Source organism: Xenopus laevis, chromosome 2L, assembly GCF_017654675.1.
Source record: "Xenopus laevis strain J_2021 chromosome 2L, Xenopus_laevis_v10.1, whole genome shotgun sequence".
Taxonomy (NCBI): Eukaryota; Metazoa; Chordata; class Amphibia; order Anura; family Pipidae; genus Xenopus; species Xenopus laevis.
In genome coordinates, this window is record NC_054373.1 from 117,502,528 (window position 1) to 117,518,721 (window position 16,194).

At 38.2% G+C, this 16,194-nt stretch overlaps 1 protein-coding gene across 4 annotated transcripts in view; it reads left to right on the forward strand.

Annotated features, from left to right (window-relative positions):
- The window catches only part of inpp4a.L (inositol polyphosphate-4-phosphatase type I A L homeolog), a 75,847-nt gene that overhangs the window by 47,345 nt on the left and 12,308 nt on the right, over positions 1 to 16,194 (forward strand). For 2 of the 4 annotated variants that reach the window (XM_041581107.1, XM_018245321.2), the window contains 9 exons: positions 5,108 to 5,291; positions 5,392 to 5,610; positions 6,612 to 6,855; positions 9,192 to 9,224; positions 10,633 to 10,805; positions 12,143 to 12,266; positions 13,053 to 13,179; positions 14,527 to 14,667; positions 15,603 to 15,700. In XM_041581107.1, coding sequence (XP_041437041.1) covers positions 5,108 to 5,291; positions 5,392 to 5,610; positions 6,612 to 6,855; positions 9,192 to 9,224; positions 10,633 to 10,805; positions 12,143 to 12,266; positions 13,053 to 13,179; positions 14,527 to 14,667; positions 15,603 to 15,700 — 1,343 coding nt within the window. The remainder of the gene's footprint in view (positions 1 to 5,107; positions 5,292 to 5,391; positions 5,611 to 6,611; positions 6,856 to 9,191; positions 9,225 to 10,632; positions 10,806 to 12,142; positions 12,267 to 13,052; positions 13,180 to 14,526; positions 14,668 to 15,602; positions 15,701 to 16,194) is intronic. The other 2 variants (XM_041581108.1, NM_001096119.2) reach the window with 1 other exon arrangement.

The window sequence follows — 16,194 nt, forward strand, 5'->3', positions numbered from 1 at the left end:
ACACCTCTTATGTTGGTCCTTCAATTCTGCATTCCTTCAGTTAGTAGAAGCTACCACCGAATAGTATCACGCTCTTTGGAATGTGTCATATGTTATAAATGAATCAGTGATGGTGAAGATATGAGCCACACATTTATTAAGAATACTTTAATGGGGTGTAGCAGCTCAGTGCTGAACTTTTTTACCTATCCGAATCTTTACTTCCCAATGAAATTTCAGCAGATTTTCAAATTGCCCAGAAATGCACTGTATAGTCTGTAAAACATATTAGGGCATAATAAACTGGCGCAATATACTTGGAATATTCATTGTATCATTGTGTCAATTACATTTTTTTCAAGAAAATTCCACTATAAAGGTACAGGTAGGTAAAGAAGCAGATGATGTTACCCATGGTCAGCAATTAATTTAATTGGGAAGAGAAGGGTTTTTACCATTGGAAGAAATACGTACTGATGCATTAAGAAGGCCTGCTTATTTGTACTGGCATGTATGCATGCCCATACTCATTTATTGAATTAACAGTGAGAAACCTTGTATTAACCCTTTCACTGCAGTTTTTCAGAAACGGAACAAATATTGTATATTAGTTTAAAGAACAGTTTTTTTTTTCAACAGCAAAATCTGCTTAAAATTGGGCATGTTATGTATGAATACCAGCACATAGTTGTACATACATGCTCAATTTTGTAATTATCCTTGAGATGTAACCACACTTTTGAGTAAAATATGTAAAAAAAAGTTTTTTAAATTTCTCGATATTTTGAGTTTTTAAGGTAGGAATCACTGATTCTCCTGAATCCAGTGATACTAAATATGTATAGGTCATCCACTTTTCCAGCCCACCAGACACCACCAAAAATATATATATACTAACCCTAGTTTTGCAGAAAATGGTATGCTTCTGGCTAGAACCAAACCAAATGGCCCCTATGTACCAGAGTACTTTTTCAACTTTGTTAACAATAACCTTGAAGAGGGTGCACCGCCAATGAGGCGAGTTGAGAAACTCGCCTCAGGCGGCAGCGCCCCCCTGGTTGCCAGGGGTTGGGAAAAATGTTGCTCCTGGTAACTGTAAGAGCCAAATTTCTGTTTTTCAACCAGGAAATTTGTGCTCTCTGCACTAGTGATGTGGACCCCCTCTGGCGCTGAAAAGGTGAGTGCCTTGGGGGGGGGGGGGCGGCAGAACGAAGGCCACCTTTGAGGCAGCAAAATGAACAGGACCGCCCCTGAACATGCAAAATCAAAAGCAAAAATCCTACAAATCCTATAAGCCATATGCTACCAGCTCAGCACAATTTACAGACCTTTCAATAACTGTGGGGAATTTTAAAAGAAGCCTCAAAGGAGAACTAAACCCTAAAAATGAATGTAGCTACAAATGCCATGTTTTATATACTGAACTTATTGTTTCAGCATCTCAATAGCAGCAATGATCCCGGACTTCAAACTTGTCACAGGGGGGGTCACCATCTTGGAAAGTGTCTTCGACACTCACATGCTCAGTGGGCTCAGTCTGAGCAGCTGTTGAGAAGCTAAGCTTAGGGGTCGTCACAAATTATCAAGCAGAAAATGAGGTTGGCCTGTAATATAACTGATGCTACAGGGCTGATTATTAAATTCTGATGCTAGTTGCACTGGTTTCTGTACTGCCATATAGTAAATATATAGTTAATTTCTAATCAGCCTTATATTGTGACATTTATATTCTATGTGTACTGTATATTGTGAGTGGGTCCTTAAGCTCAGTAAGTGACGGCAACACAGAGCATGTGCAGTGAATCGGCAGAAAAGAAGATGTGGAGCTACTGGGATAACTTCCCTAGCACAGATTTTTCCTGCTAAAGGGCTGTGGTTGCCTTGGGCTGGTACAGAAGCCAAAAACATAATGTACAACATTTCTAGCCTACTTCTTTGGTTAAGCTTTAGTTCTCCTTTATCTGTGCATATCTATGAATTGCTTTCCCATCTGTAGTGACTCGTCTACACAAATATTTTGGGAGGGGTTGTACAGGTTGTCTATAGGCAGGATATCATATAGCATTATTGTTAAAGTGCAGAAACCATAGAAGTAGCGGATTTTGGTTTTTATGCATTGTGGCAAAAAAACAGGAATGGACAGCATTGTAGGGTAATCCAGTAGGAGTGGAGTGGAATGCCAGGACTGGACTCAAGCATATGTAGTTAGGGGGTTTGGGCAATAAACTGCTCGGCATCCAGATTGTTATAGAGAATTATAGAAGGTTAGAGTAATTTGCAGAGAAATGTACTGGTTTCATCAGAAGAAAAAAAGCATCAGTGAGCCTAACCTGCTGAACTACCATAACAATTTAAAGGGGACCTGTCACCCAAAAAAATTATTCAAAATCTTATCACATTAGTCAAGGAAAATGAACTTTAATTACACTATATAAATTATTTGAATCTTGTTTCCTTCTGGGAATTCCTGGGAATTTATAATTATAACAAGCAGTCAGGAGCCATTTTGTGGACACTGTTATTAAGGCAAGCCTTGCATCAACTCAGAATCTTGTTTGTGCACCAGAATGGGGGACCTGATGTCCATCCCCATGCCCTGGCTACAAAATAAATGGTGAAGAGAATGGGGGAATGTGGGGAGAGCAGTGACATTTAGGAAATGCTGAAAGGAAAGTGAAAGTAATTGTCTGCCCCGCCTTTATGCCTAAGGCATAGAGGAGAGGCAGACAATATTTGATTGACAGCTGAGATTTTTAAATGAGCTTACAGCAGCTAAGCATGCTTTAATAAAAAACAGAAATTGGATTTCATGTTTAATTTGATAAGGACTTTTATTATACAGATTTTTTTGTCTGGGTGACAGGTCCACTTTAAAGGGGTGGTTCACCTTTAAGTTAACTTTTGATGTAATAAAATGGCTAATTCTAAGCAACTTTTTAATTGGTCTCCACTATTTATTTTTTATAGTTTTTTTTAATTGTCATCTCTTTCTGACTTTTTCCAGCTTTCAAATGGTGGGTCACTGACCCTATCAAAAAACAATTGTTCCTTAAGGCTACAAATGTATTGCTATTGCTACTTTTTATTACTCAACTTTCTATTCAGGCCCTCTCCTATTCATATTCCAGTCCTTATTTAAATCCATAAATGGTTGCTAGGGTAGCTGCTGAATAAAAAGCTAAATAACTCAGAAACCACAAATAATAAAAAATGAAACCAATTGCAAATTGTCTCAGAATATCACTCTCTACATCATACTAAAAGTTAACTCAAAAGTGAACAACCCCTTTAAGAACTTAAAAGACTATTAGTCCTTTACACTTGGCACAAGAGCCAACTATGTGGCACTCAAAAGATCCTAACTCCTTGAACTGCCCTGGAATTTTCTTGAACAAATAACTTCATAATCAGTGCAACATAAAAAGCAAAATAATGAATATGCAAGCGGAAACATATAACAAACAGAAATTAACTGAAAATGTAATAGAAACATAAAAATCAATAACGTACAAAAAATAACTGATGGGACAGTGATTAGTAGTCAAAAACAAGTACAGCTATAGGATCTGGTTTGCCAGATTAAATACATAAATCATGTTTACAATAAAGATTAGCGGTGCTTTTATTTGTATTTGCTCATGTAGCGCATCATTAGGAATCCTTCATATACAAACCTAATAATTTGAGTATTGCTGGCCACAGATGCAAAGATCCAATCATACGAGTCATCGTATGATCGGAATTCCCCATCTACCGACCTGCCACTAACCATTCAGATCAAATAAAGTAGTAAAAGAACAGATCAGCCGATGTTCTGCCCCTGACAGCAATCGTACGAAAATTATGTCCGACAAAAGCTAGTGACACTCTACCTCTGAAAATCGTACTATCGGCAATACATGCAGAGATATTATCAGCAGCCGACAGAAATCTTTTAACCTGACTATATTAGCTTTTGCTGTGAAATGTCATATGGAGCATTATGTCCTTTATAACTTTTCCTTTAGTAGCATAGACGTTTCTGGTGTCTTTGAGACAAAACACTAGTGGGTTGAATAAAAGGCACAAAGTTTGCCCAGGTTTTGCAACTAAGCGACCAGTAATGTTTTCATTTGAACAGGCACTTTATAAATTCTACTTGCTGATTGGTTGTTGTATATGAGTAGAACTGTGACAAGCTTTTCACCTTTTATTACATGCATCTACTATAGTTCTATGCCACATGTGAAGGGTACATCTACTGATACATATGCTCATTGTGGGGAAAAAAACCTATGAGCCAATTAGCAGTTCACTTTTACTAACACAGTTATATTCTAATTGTTAGACTAATGACATCAGAATTCTTCATGGATGTTAAGGGCTACTGCTCCAAGACAAACCTTTATCTTTGCCCATTTACATAACCATTAAGGGTGGTGGCAGACAGGGAGGTTAGTCGCCCGCAGTAGAGCAGATTTGCCGCTGCCGCTCCCCAAAATGCCTTCCAGCCGGCAAGAGTACGAATCACCGCGGGATTGCATACAAATCGCTTTGGATTTTCAAAGTCGCCCAAAGTTTCGCCTAGGCGACTTCAGTAATACAAAGCGATTCATATGCTATCCTGCCGACAATTCGTATTCTTGCCGGCGGGAAGGCATTGGGGGAGATTAGTCGCCCACTAGTGATGTGCGGGTCGGGGCTTTCCCGACCTGCACCAAACCCTGCCCGCCTTCAGCCAGCACCCGCCTTCAGCCAGCAGCCGCACTTCGGGGTTCCTTTTATAGACTTGCGCCGACCCGCTGATGACTTCACAAAAGGTGCAGGATTAGCAGGAGCGCAGCTATAAAGCCGGAAGCTTTTTGAATTGAAATTATTCAGTCAAATTATCAGCAACATATATTTATGTAGGTACAGTACTCTATGAAGCTCTTGTATGTCTGGGGTTTCACGTGGCCAATCACTTAAGGATCTCAGCAACACTTTATCAGTTTTTTTTAAAGCATGTTCACCATAAATTTACTCCAGATCATCCATGTGGTTAATATCACATTTTCCATAAATGTGTCATTTAAGCATATACTCTGGAATTCATTTCTTTTCATTTGTTATTGGGGACTTAAGAATTTTTTTTTTTTCTTCACCCCAGTACTACGTCCTGCCCCCAGTCTATTGTGTACATACCACAGGATATCATTCGAGCAAAAGAGATCATTGCCCACATCAATACGCTAAAAACTCAAGTCAGTTATTATGCAGAGAGGCTGTCCAGGGCAGCCAAGGACCGATCGGCCAATGGACTTGAGAGAACACTTTCAATCTTGGCGGATAAGGTGAGATATAATTTTTTTTTGTTTGTTTATGATGATATGGTATCACATAATAATAATAATGATGATGATGACATGGTGTGTGGTATTTTTGCTATTTCAGACTAGGCAACTAGTCACAGTCTGTGACTGCAAACTATTAGCAAATTCAATACATGGACTCAATGCTGCTCGACCAGACTACATTGCATCCAAAGCCTCTCCTACATCTGGTGACGCTGATCAAGTCATGCTAAGGAATGATCAGGATACCTTGGTGGCAAAGTGGACAGGCAGAAATAGCAGGTCATCTCTACAAGTAGACTGGCACGAGGAGGAGTGGGTATGTGAATGCCATATGAAGTCTTTATGGGAATATGCTTTTTCTTCTTTTGCACCTTTCTGTAGTATAGATATATGAGATACAGTTTATTAACTTTTTAAAGTAGAACTCTGATTTGCTGGCCCCAGATTTTACATTTTCTCATAATGGACTGCAATTTATTGTGGTCCCGCCAACCAAACTTTGGTTCTTTTTGTTCTCAGATTTTACATTTTGTCATGGCCCTCTGGCGAACATAAAAACCCGAGTTCTACTGTATATGGGGTTGTTATTGTGCCTTATATATTTGTTCTAAGAAAAATATTTTACCACAGTATTTACAGCTAATTTATACAGGTTTGAGATCTTTTATCTGAAAACCTTTTATTGAGATTTCTCCAAAAGCTAGCGTTCCCCATTTAATGCCTTGTAGTTAACTAACCCAACATAAAACTTGTGTTGAGCGTCAAAGTAAGAAAAAAACCCCAATAAATGTTGGCAATAAGGGGCTAATTTATTTACCTCGAAAATCGAATGGTTCATTATTTAAGAAAAAACTGGAAAGTCTAAAATTTGAATGAATGTTACCAACACAAATTCGAATCGAATTTGAACTGAATTCAAATCGAGTTTTCTCCGAAAAAAATAAGAATGTCACAACCAAGATCGGTCGTTTGGTCGATCGGATAGGTTAAAAGATTTCTGTCGGCTGCCTATAATATCTCTGCATGTATTGCTGATCGTATGATTTTCAGAAGGAGACTGTCATTAGCTTTGGTCGGACATAACTTTCTTACGATTGCTGTCAGGGGCAGAACATCGGCTGATCTGTTCTTTTCTACTTTATTTGATCTGAATAGTTAGTGGCAGGTCTGGAGAAGGGAAAGTCCGATCGTACGATGATTCATACGATCGGATCTTTGCGTCGGGCCAGCTTAATTGGTTTCTGGATAATACAGTAGATTCCAGCAGCGGCAATACATAGTGACTTTTGCAACTGTTGCCTTTATGTCATTTCACAGGATAAAGTGTGGTCGAATGTGGAAAAAAGTCTAGAATGTATTATTGAGAGGGTAGACAAGCTTCTACAGAAGGAACGCTTGCATAGCGACAGCTGCGATGATGTATTTCAGTGTGACATCAGTTGTTCTAGCAAGAAAGGTAATCTGAGAAATCAAGCGTACTGGATAAATCCAACAGCCTCCGATGACGAGGCCCTATCATCTCCATCATCACCTCCTGCATGCCATCCTCCCCAGTTTACAAGTGCGTATGACTGAGTCATTCTTTTCTGACCCAGAATATCAGAAATTTCTCCTCTGTAAACAAGAACTGCAGTACTTTCTTATTCCTTTTTTTTCAGTTAGTGATTTATTCAGCTGTAGTACAATTTCTCTTTTTTGTGCTTACCAGTAAGCGGTCATAAACAGTATCGTGCAGGTACTACATATTGATATGCGATAAATGTAAAATTAAAGGAACAATCAATTGCTCCACAAAAAAATGCATATATCTAAAGCCCTATTAGTAATTATTCTAATGGTGCAATGATTTCAAGATATTCAAACATTCACTGTAAAGTTGCAGACCCCTCTGCTAACTGCATAGGCAGTTCAACTAGTATGCTATTTGTAACAAATAATAGAAGTATAGAAAGGAGGTGTGATCTAAAATTACACTTTTGCCTACAAAATTGCCAGATTCTGTTCACAACGGATGCCGTTTTTAATTTTTCTTAAATGAGAATATGCTAATTAGGGTTTGAATTTGTATTTGCATTTTAGCTGAATGCAAAGATGATGGATTTGGTGCATCCTTTAAAACACTGCTGTAGAGACCTCTAGTGGTCAAATCATCCATAGACCACAGCTTCCTATTCATTGGCAGAAGCCAATAGGAATTGCTCAGTAATACCGACTTCAGTGGTGACGTGGAATTTCTGTAAAATATACATGAATAATTAACATCTCTAAAAAACAGATTTGTGGAGTTTAGCAGAGATGGGTATGAGTGCTGATACAATAGATGCCTTATTTACTTTTTTGGATGGATTCTAGTATACAAGTACTGCAGAGGTAGCATGAGATTTAGGAACAACTGAAGAGACATTTCTGATACTGTGGAGACATCACATTCTATGTTTACTGGCCTTTCCTGAAGCTGTTTATAAACAGAAGCTTTCTAATCTCCTCTCTCTTCATTGTGTGCGTGTCTCCTTGACATTTTGTATGTCTGTCACTTTCTTGTCATGTCTAAGCTAAGTTTCATATGTCCAGGCTATGTTCCAGGTAATTTTGTTATCAAGTCCTGCTTTTCAGCTCTCTAACTCTGAGTTAGTCAGCGACTTTAAGCGGGGGGGGGGCAGATGGTACTTAACTGTTTAGTGAGTTTGCAATAGATCCTCAGCATGCAGCTCAGATTCAAAAGCAAACAGTTTTGACCCATGTAGCCCCCCCACCAGGTCACTGATTGGTTACTGCCTGGTAACCAATCAGTGGAAACCAAGAGAGCTGGAAAGCAGGAAGTAGCATTCTGCCTGTTATATTAGACATCCAGTTACTCCAGCCTTTATACATTACATTTCTTGCTAATGAACTGTATTATAAACATTTTTTTATGTTGCACAGGCATCTATTTACCTAGTTTTTATTTTTATACTGAACAATTCCTTTAAAGGAACCACTACCACTGCCTGAAAACCTCTGATAGTAATAATATTAGATTTATTCAGTGTTTGATCTGATAAGGTACTTTATATATTAGATCTAACAGAGCTAATGGTGATCATCATATGTCCAAATCCAATTATCTACCTAATATCAGCTACCTTCTAAATGTGTGTTAAATTACAGGATCCAATATAGATTTACTTGTACTTAAGGGTAGGACTACATAGATGTTTTCGGTGCCATCCATGCGCTGTGGCAAATGCCTTTGACAGAAATAAGATAAGAGATATCAATGTCGGATTAAGTGGCAGCGTTGATCCAACGCGACACAACTGTCGAATGCAGATGCTGCACGCTGCGTCTGCATCCGGCAGTCGTGTCGCGTCCGATTAATGCTGCCACTTCATCCGACATTTCTATCTCTTGCCTTAATTCTTTTGCCTGCGACTGGTCGCTGCTCGCTGCGTCTGCATCCGTCAGACGTGTCGCGTCGGATCAACGATGCAACTTCATCTGACATTTCTATCTTACCTTATTTCTGTCACATGTGACTTGTCCCAGGCGTTTTGTCGCAGGGCGTCGGATTGCGCCGAAAACGTCCATGTAGTCCTACCCATAGATAAAAACAATTGGCTAAACTACAGGTTGTAGTAGGTTTCAGCAAAGTTATGCTGCATGAGCCTTTGCTCTATTCCTGCTGAGCCTTTGCACTAATAAGCATTCTAGTACAGACAACTATCCCTGGTAATCCCGGCTACTGCCTGTCTCCTTCCCTGCCAGCTCTATACTAATTGCAGCTGCACTTTTTAAGTGCATACCTTGATTTGCTTTAGTATGTTTTTCTTTTATTTGGTTTTGTTTTTCAGTGTATAATTTTGCTTGTTATTTTGCTGCCCCTTAACCATTGCATGTTGCACCTCCATTTCTGTGCAGATTCCAGTTCGGCATCCGAAGATCCCAGCCCAGGTATGTGCCTTCTCCATTCACGGCTTTAGTTCAGCAGTACTATGGCTGCAGTTTTTATTGGGGGGGCCTTTCCTTTTGCCACCAAATGTTATGGCTCTGATGATTTATTCCTGTAAGCCATAGGCTAAAGTATCATTTAAAGAGGTAAAATGAGGGCAGAGAATATTATTGTAGTTAAGCATCGCTGATCCTTTTACCCTATATTGCAGTTAATTTAGTATTTCCTCAACTGAGTAACCTTAAGTTAATGTCTCCATGGTAGACATATTTTCACAAAGAAAGTGTTGAATATGTGGACCGCAAAAACACTACAATTCCCTAAAAACATTTCTTATTCCTGCTCTGTTTACTTAAAGGAGAAGGAAAGCTACCGAAGCAGTTTATTGCCAATAGATTAACCACAATAGTGCAAGCTATAACACTATATTTATTCTGCAGAATGTTTTACCATACCTGAGATAACAGCTCTAGAAGCTGTCTCTCTGTTTGTTCAGGATAGCAGCTACCATATTAGTTGTTGTGACATCACTTCCTGCCTGAGTCTCTCCCTGCTCACTCATAGCTCTGGGCTCAGATTACAGCAGGGAGGGAGAGAGGAGCAAACTGAGCATGCTCAAGACCTAGCCCTGGAGGTTTAAGCTGAAGGCAGGAAGTCTGATACAGAAGCCCATGTGTACACAATAGAAGGAAAACAATGCATTGTTTCTTTTGTCAGAGGATTCAGAGAAGCATTACTTTGAGGGTTTACTGGTGTATTTATATAGACCTTTCTGATAAAGCTTACTTAATTTTAGCCTTTCCTTCTCCTTTAATGGCATCTGCAAAACTGTTGTTTTATTATTAATATCCTGTTTGTCTAGTGTACATTTTCATAAAACTGACATTTTACATTTCTTGCTAAGCAGAGATGGAACTTAACCCAGGCTTCTGTGTAAAGGTGTCTAACCCACAGTTCCACAATCCAAGGCCAATATATTGAATGGATGTTGAATGGTTATTTAGAGTGTGCTAAATTCTGCAACAAATTAATTATAGCAGGATATTCTGTAATTTAAATACGCACAGTTAATTAGCTAATTTATCAATTGAAATTGGTCGAATTTCGAGTTCATGGGAGTTTTAAATGATAAATTTGCCCCTAATTATTTGCAAATAGCCGCAGCTTTTTTTGGCATTTTCAATGGTACATCATGTAGTTAGTAACATTTTTAGATATATTTTCTATGGTTGACTTGTAGAAAATAAAATGTCTTCTTTTCCGGGAATGCAAAAATCTCTGCAAATAGAATTGGTGTCCAAAATACATACCATTTTGTGATGAATGACTCCTTGGAAAAATAGTAATGGTTGAGTTAGGGAATCATATTTGACTTGTTTTGTCATGTGAAAAAATATTCTTGTCCACCAGGAGAATGGAGTGAAGCCCTTTACCCCTTGTTGAGCACACTTACGGACTGCGTAGCCATGATGAGTGACAAGGCGAAGAAAGCCATGGTGTTCCTGCTGATGCAGGACAGTGCTCCAACTATCGCCATGTATCTCAGCCTCCAGTACCGTAGAGATGTGGTCTTCTGCCAAACTGTATGTACCAGCTATTTCTCTTTTGGGTTTGATGCACACTTGCTTTTTTTAGTGGTCTAATGCAAGTAATTGCAATGAGACGCATTTTCTCCTGGCTTTGCACTCCCATCAGCACTATGCAATCAACTTTTAGAAGGGGCTGTGTTGTGAACCAATTTTACATCTGGAATCACTTATATTCATTTCTGTTTGGTCATATGTTGTTAATGCTTCCTTCCCCACACTCTCCTTACCCCATTGGGTAAGACATGGGGGGGCTAAAAATCTTCATTCTACATATAGACCCAGTAAGGTGGTAGCTAATGTGATAAACAATGTACTTGAATATAAATACTTACCCATGTGGCTGTAGTTTCCAATGTGTTTCTCTTGGGGTACATAGTCGCAAACAACACTGTGTGGTGCACTGGTTTCCTTGAAACTCAGCAGGCATGTTAATTGATTCAGTTCATCCCATTTAATACTATTAGGAAATATTAAAAGAGGGACAAATCAATTTTTTTATTTTATTTTAGCATTCTTACTTAGCCCTGTGAAAATTAAAATAGTCTTGAGCTGAACCAGTTATTGCATGCAGTGCCATGCAGATGACCTCTGTAGAACGTAGCTTAAACGCATTGTTCGTGAAGCATTAAATCTGAACCTGCCCTATTCAATTAGTGAGGGTGACTGTAAAGAGTAGGGAAAAATAAAAAGGCTCTCAATCTCAGTGCATATCTCCAACACAGGTGTATAATTGCAATTACTATTTGGTGTCACTGAGAGAAAGCCTGTGAAGCAGATCTAGCTGCTGAAAAGTGTTTAATTAATTCTACATGTTTACAGTTAGAAATAAATTCCAAATAGTAGTTGAACATGCTTGATCCATGCTGCAATGATATGAATGCTTAAAATAGAGCAGGGGTTGTGTATGACTGCTGTTTATATACTTTGTATAGTGACATCATACACAGGGTGGCTACATTTTAAAGCATATTAAGGTTGCAGCTGCAAAGGATTCAGGATGTTTTGGAGAAAACACTTACAATAGAAATCCTGCTTTACGTTTTTCATTTGCAAATACAGTTTCAGACATTAAACTATTGTTTATAGGAATGACGATCAGTGCGATTCCAATTTGTGAATATGGCATATATTAGCAACTTCTTATTACTTATATTAACCTTTTTTCATTTCACTGTTCCAAGCCTATTGCTTGCTAAATTGGAAGCTGCAACAGACATCCTCATCTGCTTTGTATCTATCCAAGTACTTTGATTTATTGTTGCTTCTCTCTTTGCTTGTTCATAAACAGAATGATAGAATAGTAGTTTATAGTTTATGCTCTGTCTTTCCAGCTAACAGCACTTATCTGTGGCTTTATTATCAAACTGAGGAACTGCCTTCATGACAATGGATTTCTGAGGCAGCTCTACACAATTGGTCTTTTGGCTCAGTATGAGAGTCTCCTAAGCACATATGGTAAGTTTGTAATTTGATATTCTTCTGTAAATGCCTGAGTTGGGACTTTAGCAGGCTGAACTTAACAAAGAATATAGGTGTTACAAAATACAGCATAGGAATTTAATCATTAGAGACTCCTCTGTATTGTGCGGGCGTCTGTGCAAGCATTAAAATTAAATTAAATAAAGCATTAATTAAAGTAAAATATAATGTACTGTTGCCCTGCACTGTTAAAACTGGTGTGTTTGCTTCAGATACTGTACTATAGTTTATATAAACAAGCTGCTGTGTAGCCATAGGGGCAGTCATTCAAAGCTGAAAAAGCAGAAAAGACACAGGATACACAGTAGATAACAGATAAGCTCTGTAGCATATATCAGGATTCTTCAGAGCTTATCTGTTATCTACTGTGTATCTTGTGCTTAAATGGCTGCTCCCATGGCAACACAGCATCTTGTTTATATAAACTATAGTACCGTTTCTGAAGCAAACACATCAGTTTTTCCAGTGCAGGGCAACAGTAAATTATATTTTCATTACTTTAAAACACTGTACTGTTCCTTTAAGATATGAGTATAAATAAAGCCTCAAGCCTATATACAGTTGTGGGCCTGGGGCTGTATTTACATGGTCATAACACACCTTAGTGAATTCTAATAAGCTTAATTAAATTGCTAATTAAATTATAACAAGCCCTTTCTTATGTTGAAGTCTGGAACATACCTGATTTTCAGAACTGCCTATAAAAAAGGAATCTTAATGTGTAATAAGTGAAATGCTAAAGATCTTTATTTTACTGGTTAGGAGAAGAATTGCCAATGCTGGAAGACATGAGTATAGGGATCATGGACTTGAGGAATGTAACATTCAAGGTGACTCAAGCTATATCAAATGCCTCATCAGATATGCTGCCTGTTATAACTGGAAACCGGTGAGTACATACCAAAGCTCTGCTTCTCTGTGCGTCTTTAACACAATGCTACATATTTTTGTAGGCTGAGAGAAGCAGATCTGCTCAGTGCCCCTGCTCCATTGATTTGAATCTGATTCGTCTGTGTACGGTTACACACAGGCTGAGATCAACCCAAATACTGACCTCGGCTTCAGCTCTGCTGTGTGTGACCGCACACAGGCTGACCAGATTCAAATCAATGGAGCAGGGGCACTGAGCAAATCTACGTCTCTCAGCCTGCAAAAATACGCAGCCTGACAACAGCCTGTGTGCCCATAGCCTTAAATTTATTTATAAATTGGTGGCAAAAATTTAAATAAATGTTCCATTAACAGTGGACCTCACAAGTAATGGAGGAATAGGTTTGACCTAATATTAAATGGGTCCATTTTGATCTAAAGGAGAAAGTGGTGTGCCTAGGGTTTAGGGTGTGGATCTGGGATATACTGTATTTTGGATTAACGGAACAAGAACAAGTTGGTTTGTGGTTTGGCCAGAGATCAAATTTGGCAAGCCCATCATCATTCTTGATTCTAAAATGGACCTCAGAAAAGAATCTCAGCCAGTGTGCCAGCTGCACCAGTGGTAGTCTCACCTTAGATACTATCATTTGTTTATCAAATTCAGATATCTTCCATATTGTTAAATATTACTAATTAGTCTATAAAGACAACTACAGCAAAAGCAATGTGTTTATAATCATGAGGGATACTTTTGTTTTTGAAATAAAAATCAGGCAATGATAGACTACCAAAAAAGTACTAAAACCTTTTATACATGAGTAGCTATAACATTAAAGAAGGTTTTGTTATAAAGGCCAAAGATGTGTCTATTTAGTCACAGGACAGTGGCACATGGAGTGGTTTGGGACATTTTGCCTGCTTTGCTGTTTTTTTTCTTGCTACACACAGGGCATCAAAATGTTCCACATCACCTCCATTTATTCCAAAATTGCTTACAATGTGAATCAAAGTCAGAATTTTTTCTTTGTTCTTGACTGAGAGCAATCCAAACAAAGCCACCAAATAATAGCTAAATGATTTAAAAATATCCCTCTCCGATGGTTATATCTATTTATGCTAGTTGTAGTGGGTGTATTATGTATGTTGTATATATAATTAGAATGGAAGGTAGAAAGCATAAAGCGGATACTGCACATCCCATGCACTTGTTATGCAACAACAAAGTTGACACAATGCATGAATTATTCTAGTTGAGAACAGAAACATACTTTAAAGATATCAAAATAATAATTGTCTAGACATGTTTATAAAGTTACTAGTGCAGAGTGATGAAGTACCAATTTGGTTTTTCTTTTGTCTGAAGGGATGGATTTAACGTGCGAATCCCATTGCCAAGTGCTTTATTTGATGCTCTTCCACGTGAGCTTCAGAGTGGCATGCTGCTAAGGGTTCAACCGGTCCTCTTCAACGTGGGAATCAATGAACAGCAGACACTGGCAGAGAAGTATGTATTCAGAAAGACTGCTCTGAATGTCATTTCTGTAGGTTAGCAAATGCATACGTGTTGGAAAAAACAACCTACATAAACAAGTAATAACATAAAAAGGGTACATTTAGGAGTTGTGTTGCTTTACTTAAAGGGATACTGTCATGGGGAAAAAAATCTTTTCAAAATGAATCAGCTAATAGTGCTGCTCCAGTAGAATTCTGCACTGAAATCCATTTCTCAAAAGAGCAAACAGATTTTTTTATATTCAATTTTGAAATCTGACATGGGGCTAGACATATTGTCAATTTCCCAGCTGCCCCAAGTCATGTAACTTGTGCTCTGATAAACTTCAATCACTCTTTACTGCTGTACTGCAAGTTTGAGTGATATCACCCCCCTCCCTTTTCCCCCCCAGCAGCCAAACAAAAGAACAATTGGAAGGTAACCAGATATCAGCTCCCTAACACAAGATAACAGCTGCCTGGTAGATCTAAGAACAACACTCAATAGTAAAAACCCATGTCTCACTAAGACACATTCAGTTACATTGAAAAGGAAAAACAGCAGCCTGCCAGAAAGCATTTCTCTCCTAAAGTGCAGGCACAAGTCACATGACCAGGGGCAGCTGGGAAATTGACAAAATGTCTAGCCCCATGTCAGATTTCAAAATTGAATATAAAAAAATCTGTTTGCTCTTTTGAGAAATGGATTTCAGTGCAGAATTCTGCTGGAGTAGCACTATTAACTGATGTGTTTTGAAAAAAACATGTTTTCCCATGACAGTATCCCTTTAAAGTTCCACTTGAATATATTAGAATGAACATTGCAGTTCTATGTTGTGCAGGCAAGCACTGGCCAATCTACAGGTGCTTTTTTAAAATTTTACCATTTTATAGTACCAATATCTCTTAATCTTTTCTTGACAAGTATTCTCTTGCGGTTTTGTACAGGTTTGGAGATACATCCCTTCAGGAGTTAATAAATATGGAGAGCCTGGTGCGGTTAAATTCCTATTATGAGCAGTTCAAAGAGGTTTTACCAGAAGATTGTAAGTTTTTAAAAAAATATATCCTTTGGCAAATATAATATAGTTGTTTATGCAATGTTTCCCCTTTATTTATGTACCATAAACATTAAAATAATAAAACATTAATATATATGCAACATTAGAGATACATTTAAGGTCAAGTACCAAATGTTAAGACACACAAGGTGAACGAGTTCTTTGCCCCTAGAGTAGGTGGGTAACTTCTGGGCATAAATATGAATATATTAAATGCTGCACTTTGCAGTTGTTCTTATTTGAGTCATTCCAGTCATATTCATTTCTCACCTGCTCCATTAAGAAGATACAGTGATGGTATACATGCCCTCTCACCATCACATCTTATTCTCAGTCAGATCTGTTTCTGTCATGTCCCTTCCTCACAGCTTGAAATCCTCAGCATTGCATTCCAATATTCTTTTTATTCTGATTAATAAAATGCCTGGGGCCTCTTTGTATCTTTTTATTTCCATCGGGGTAATTTAGGAGTGCTGCCC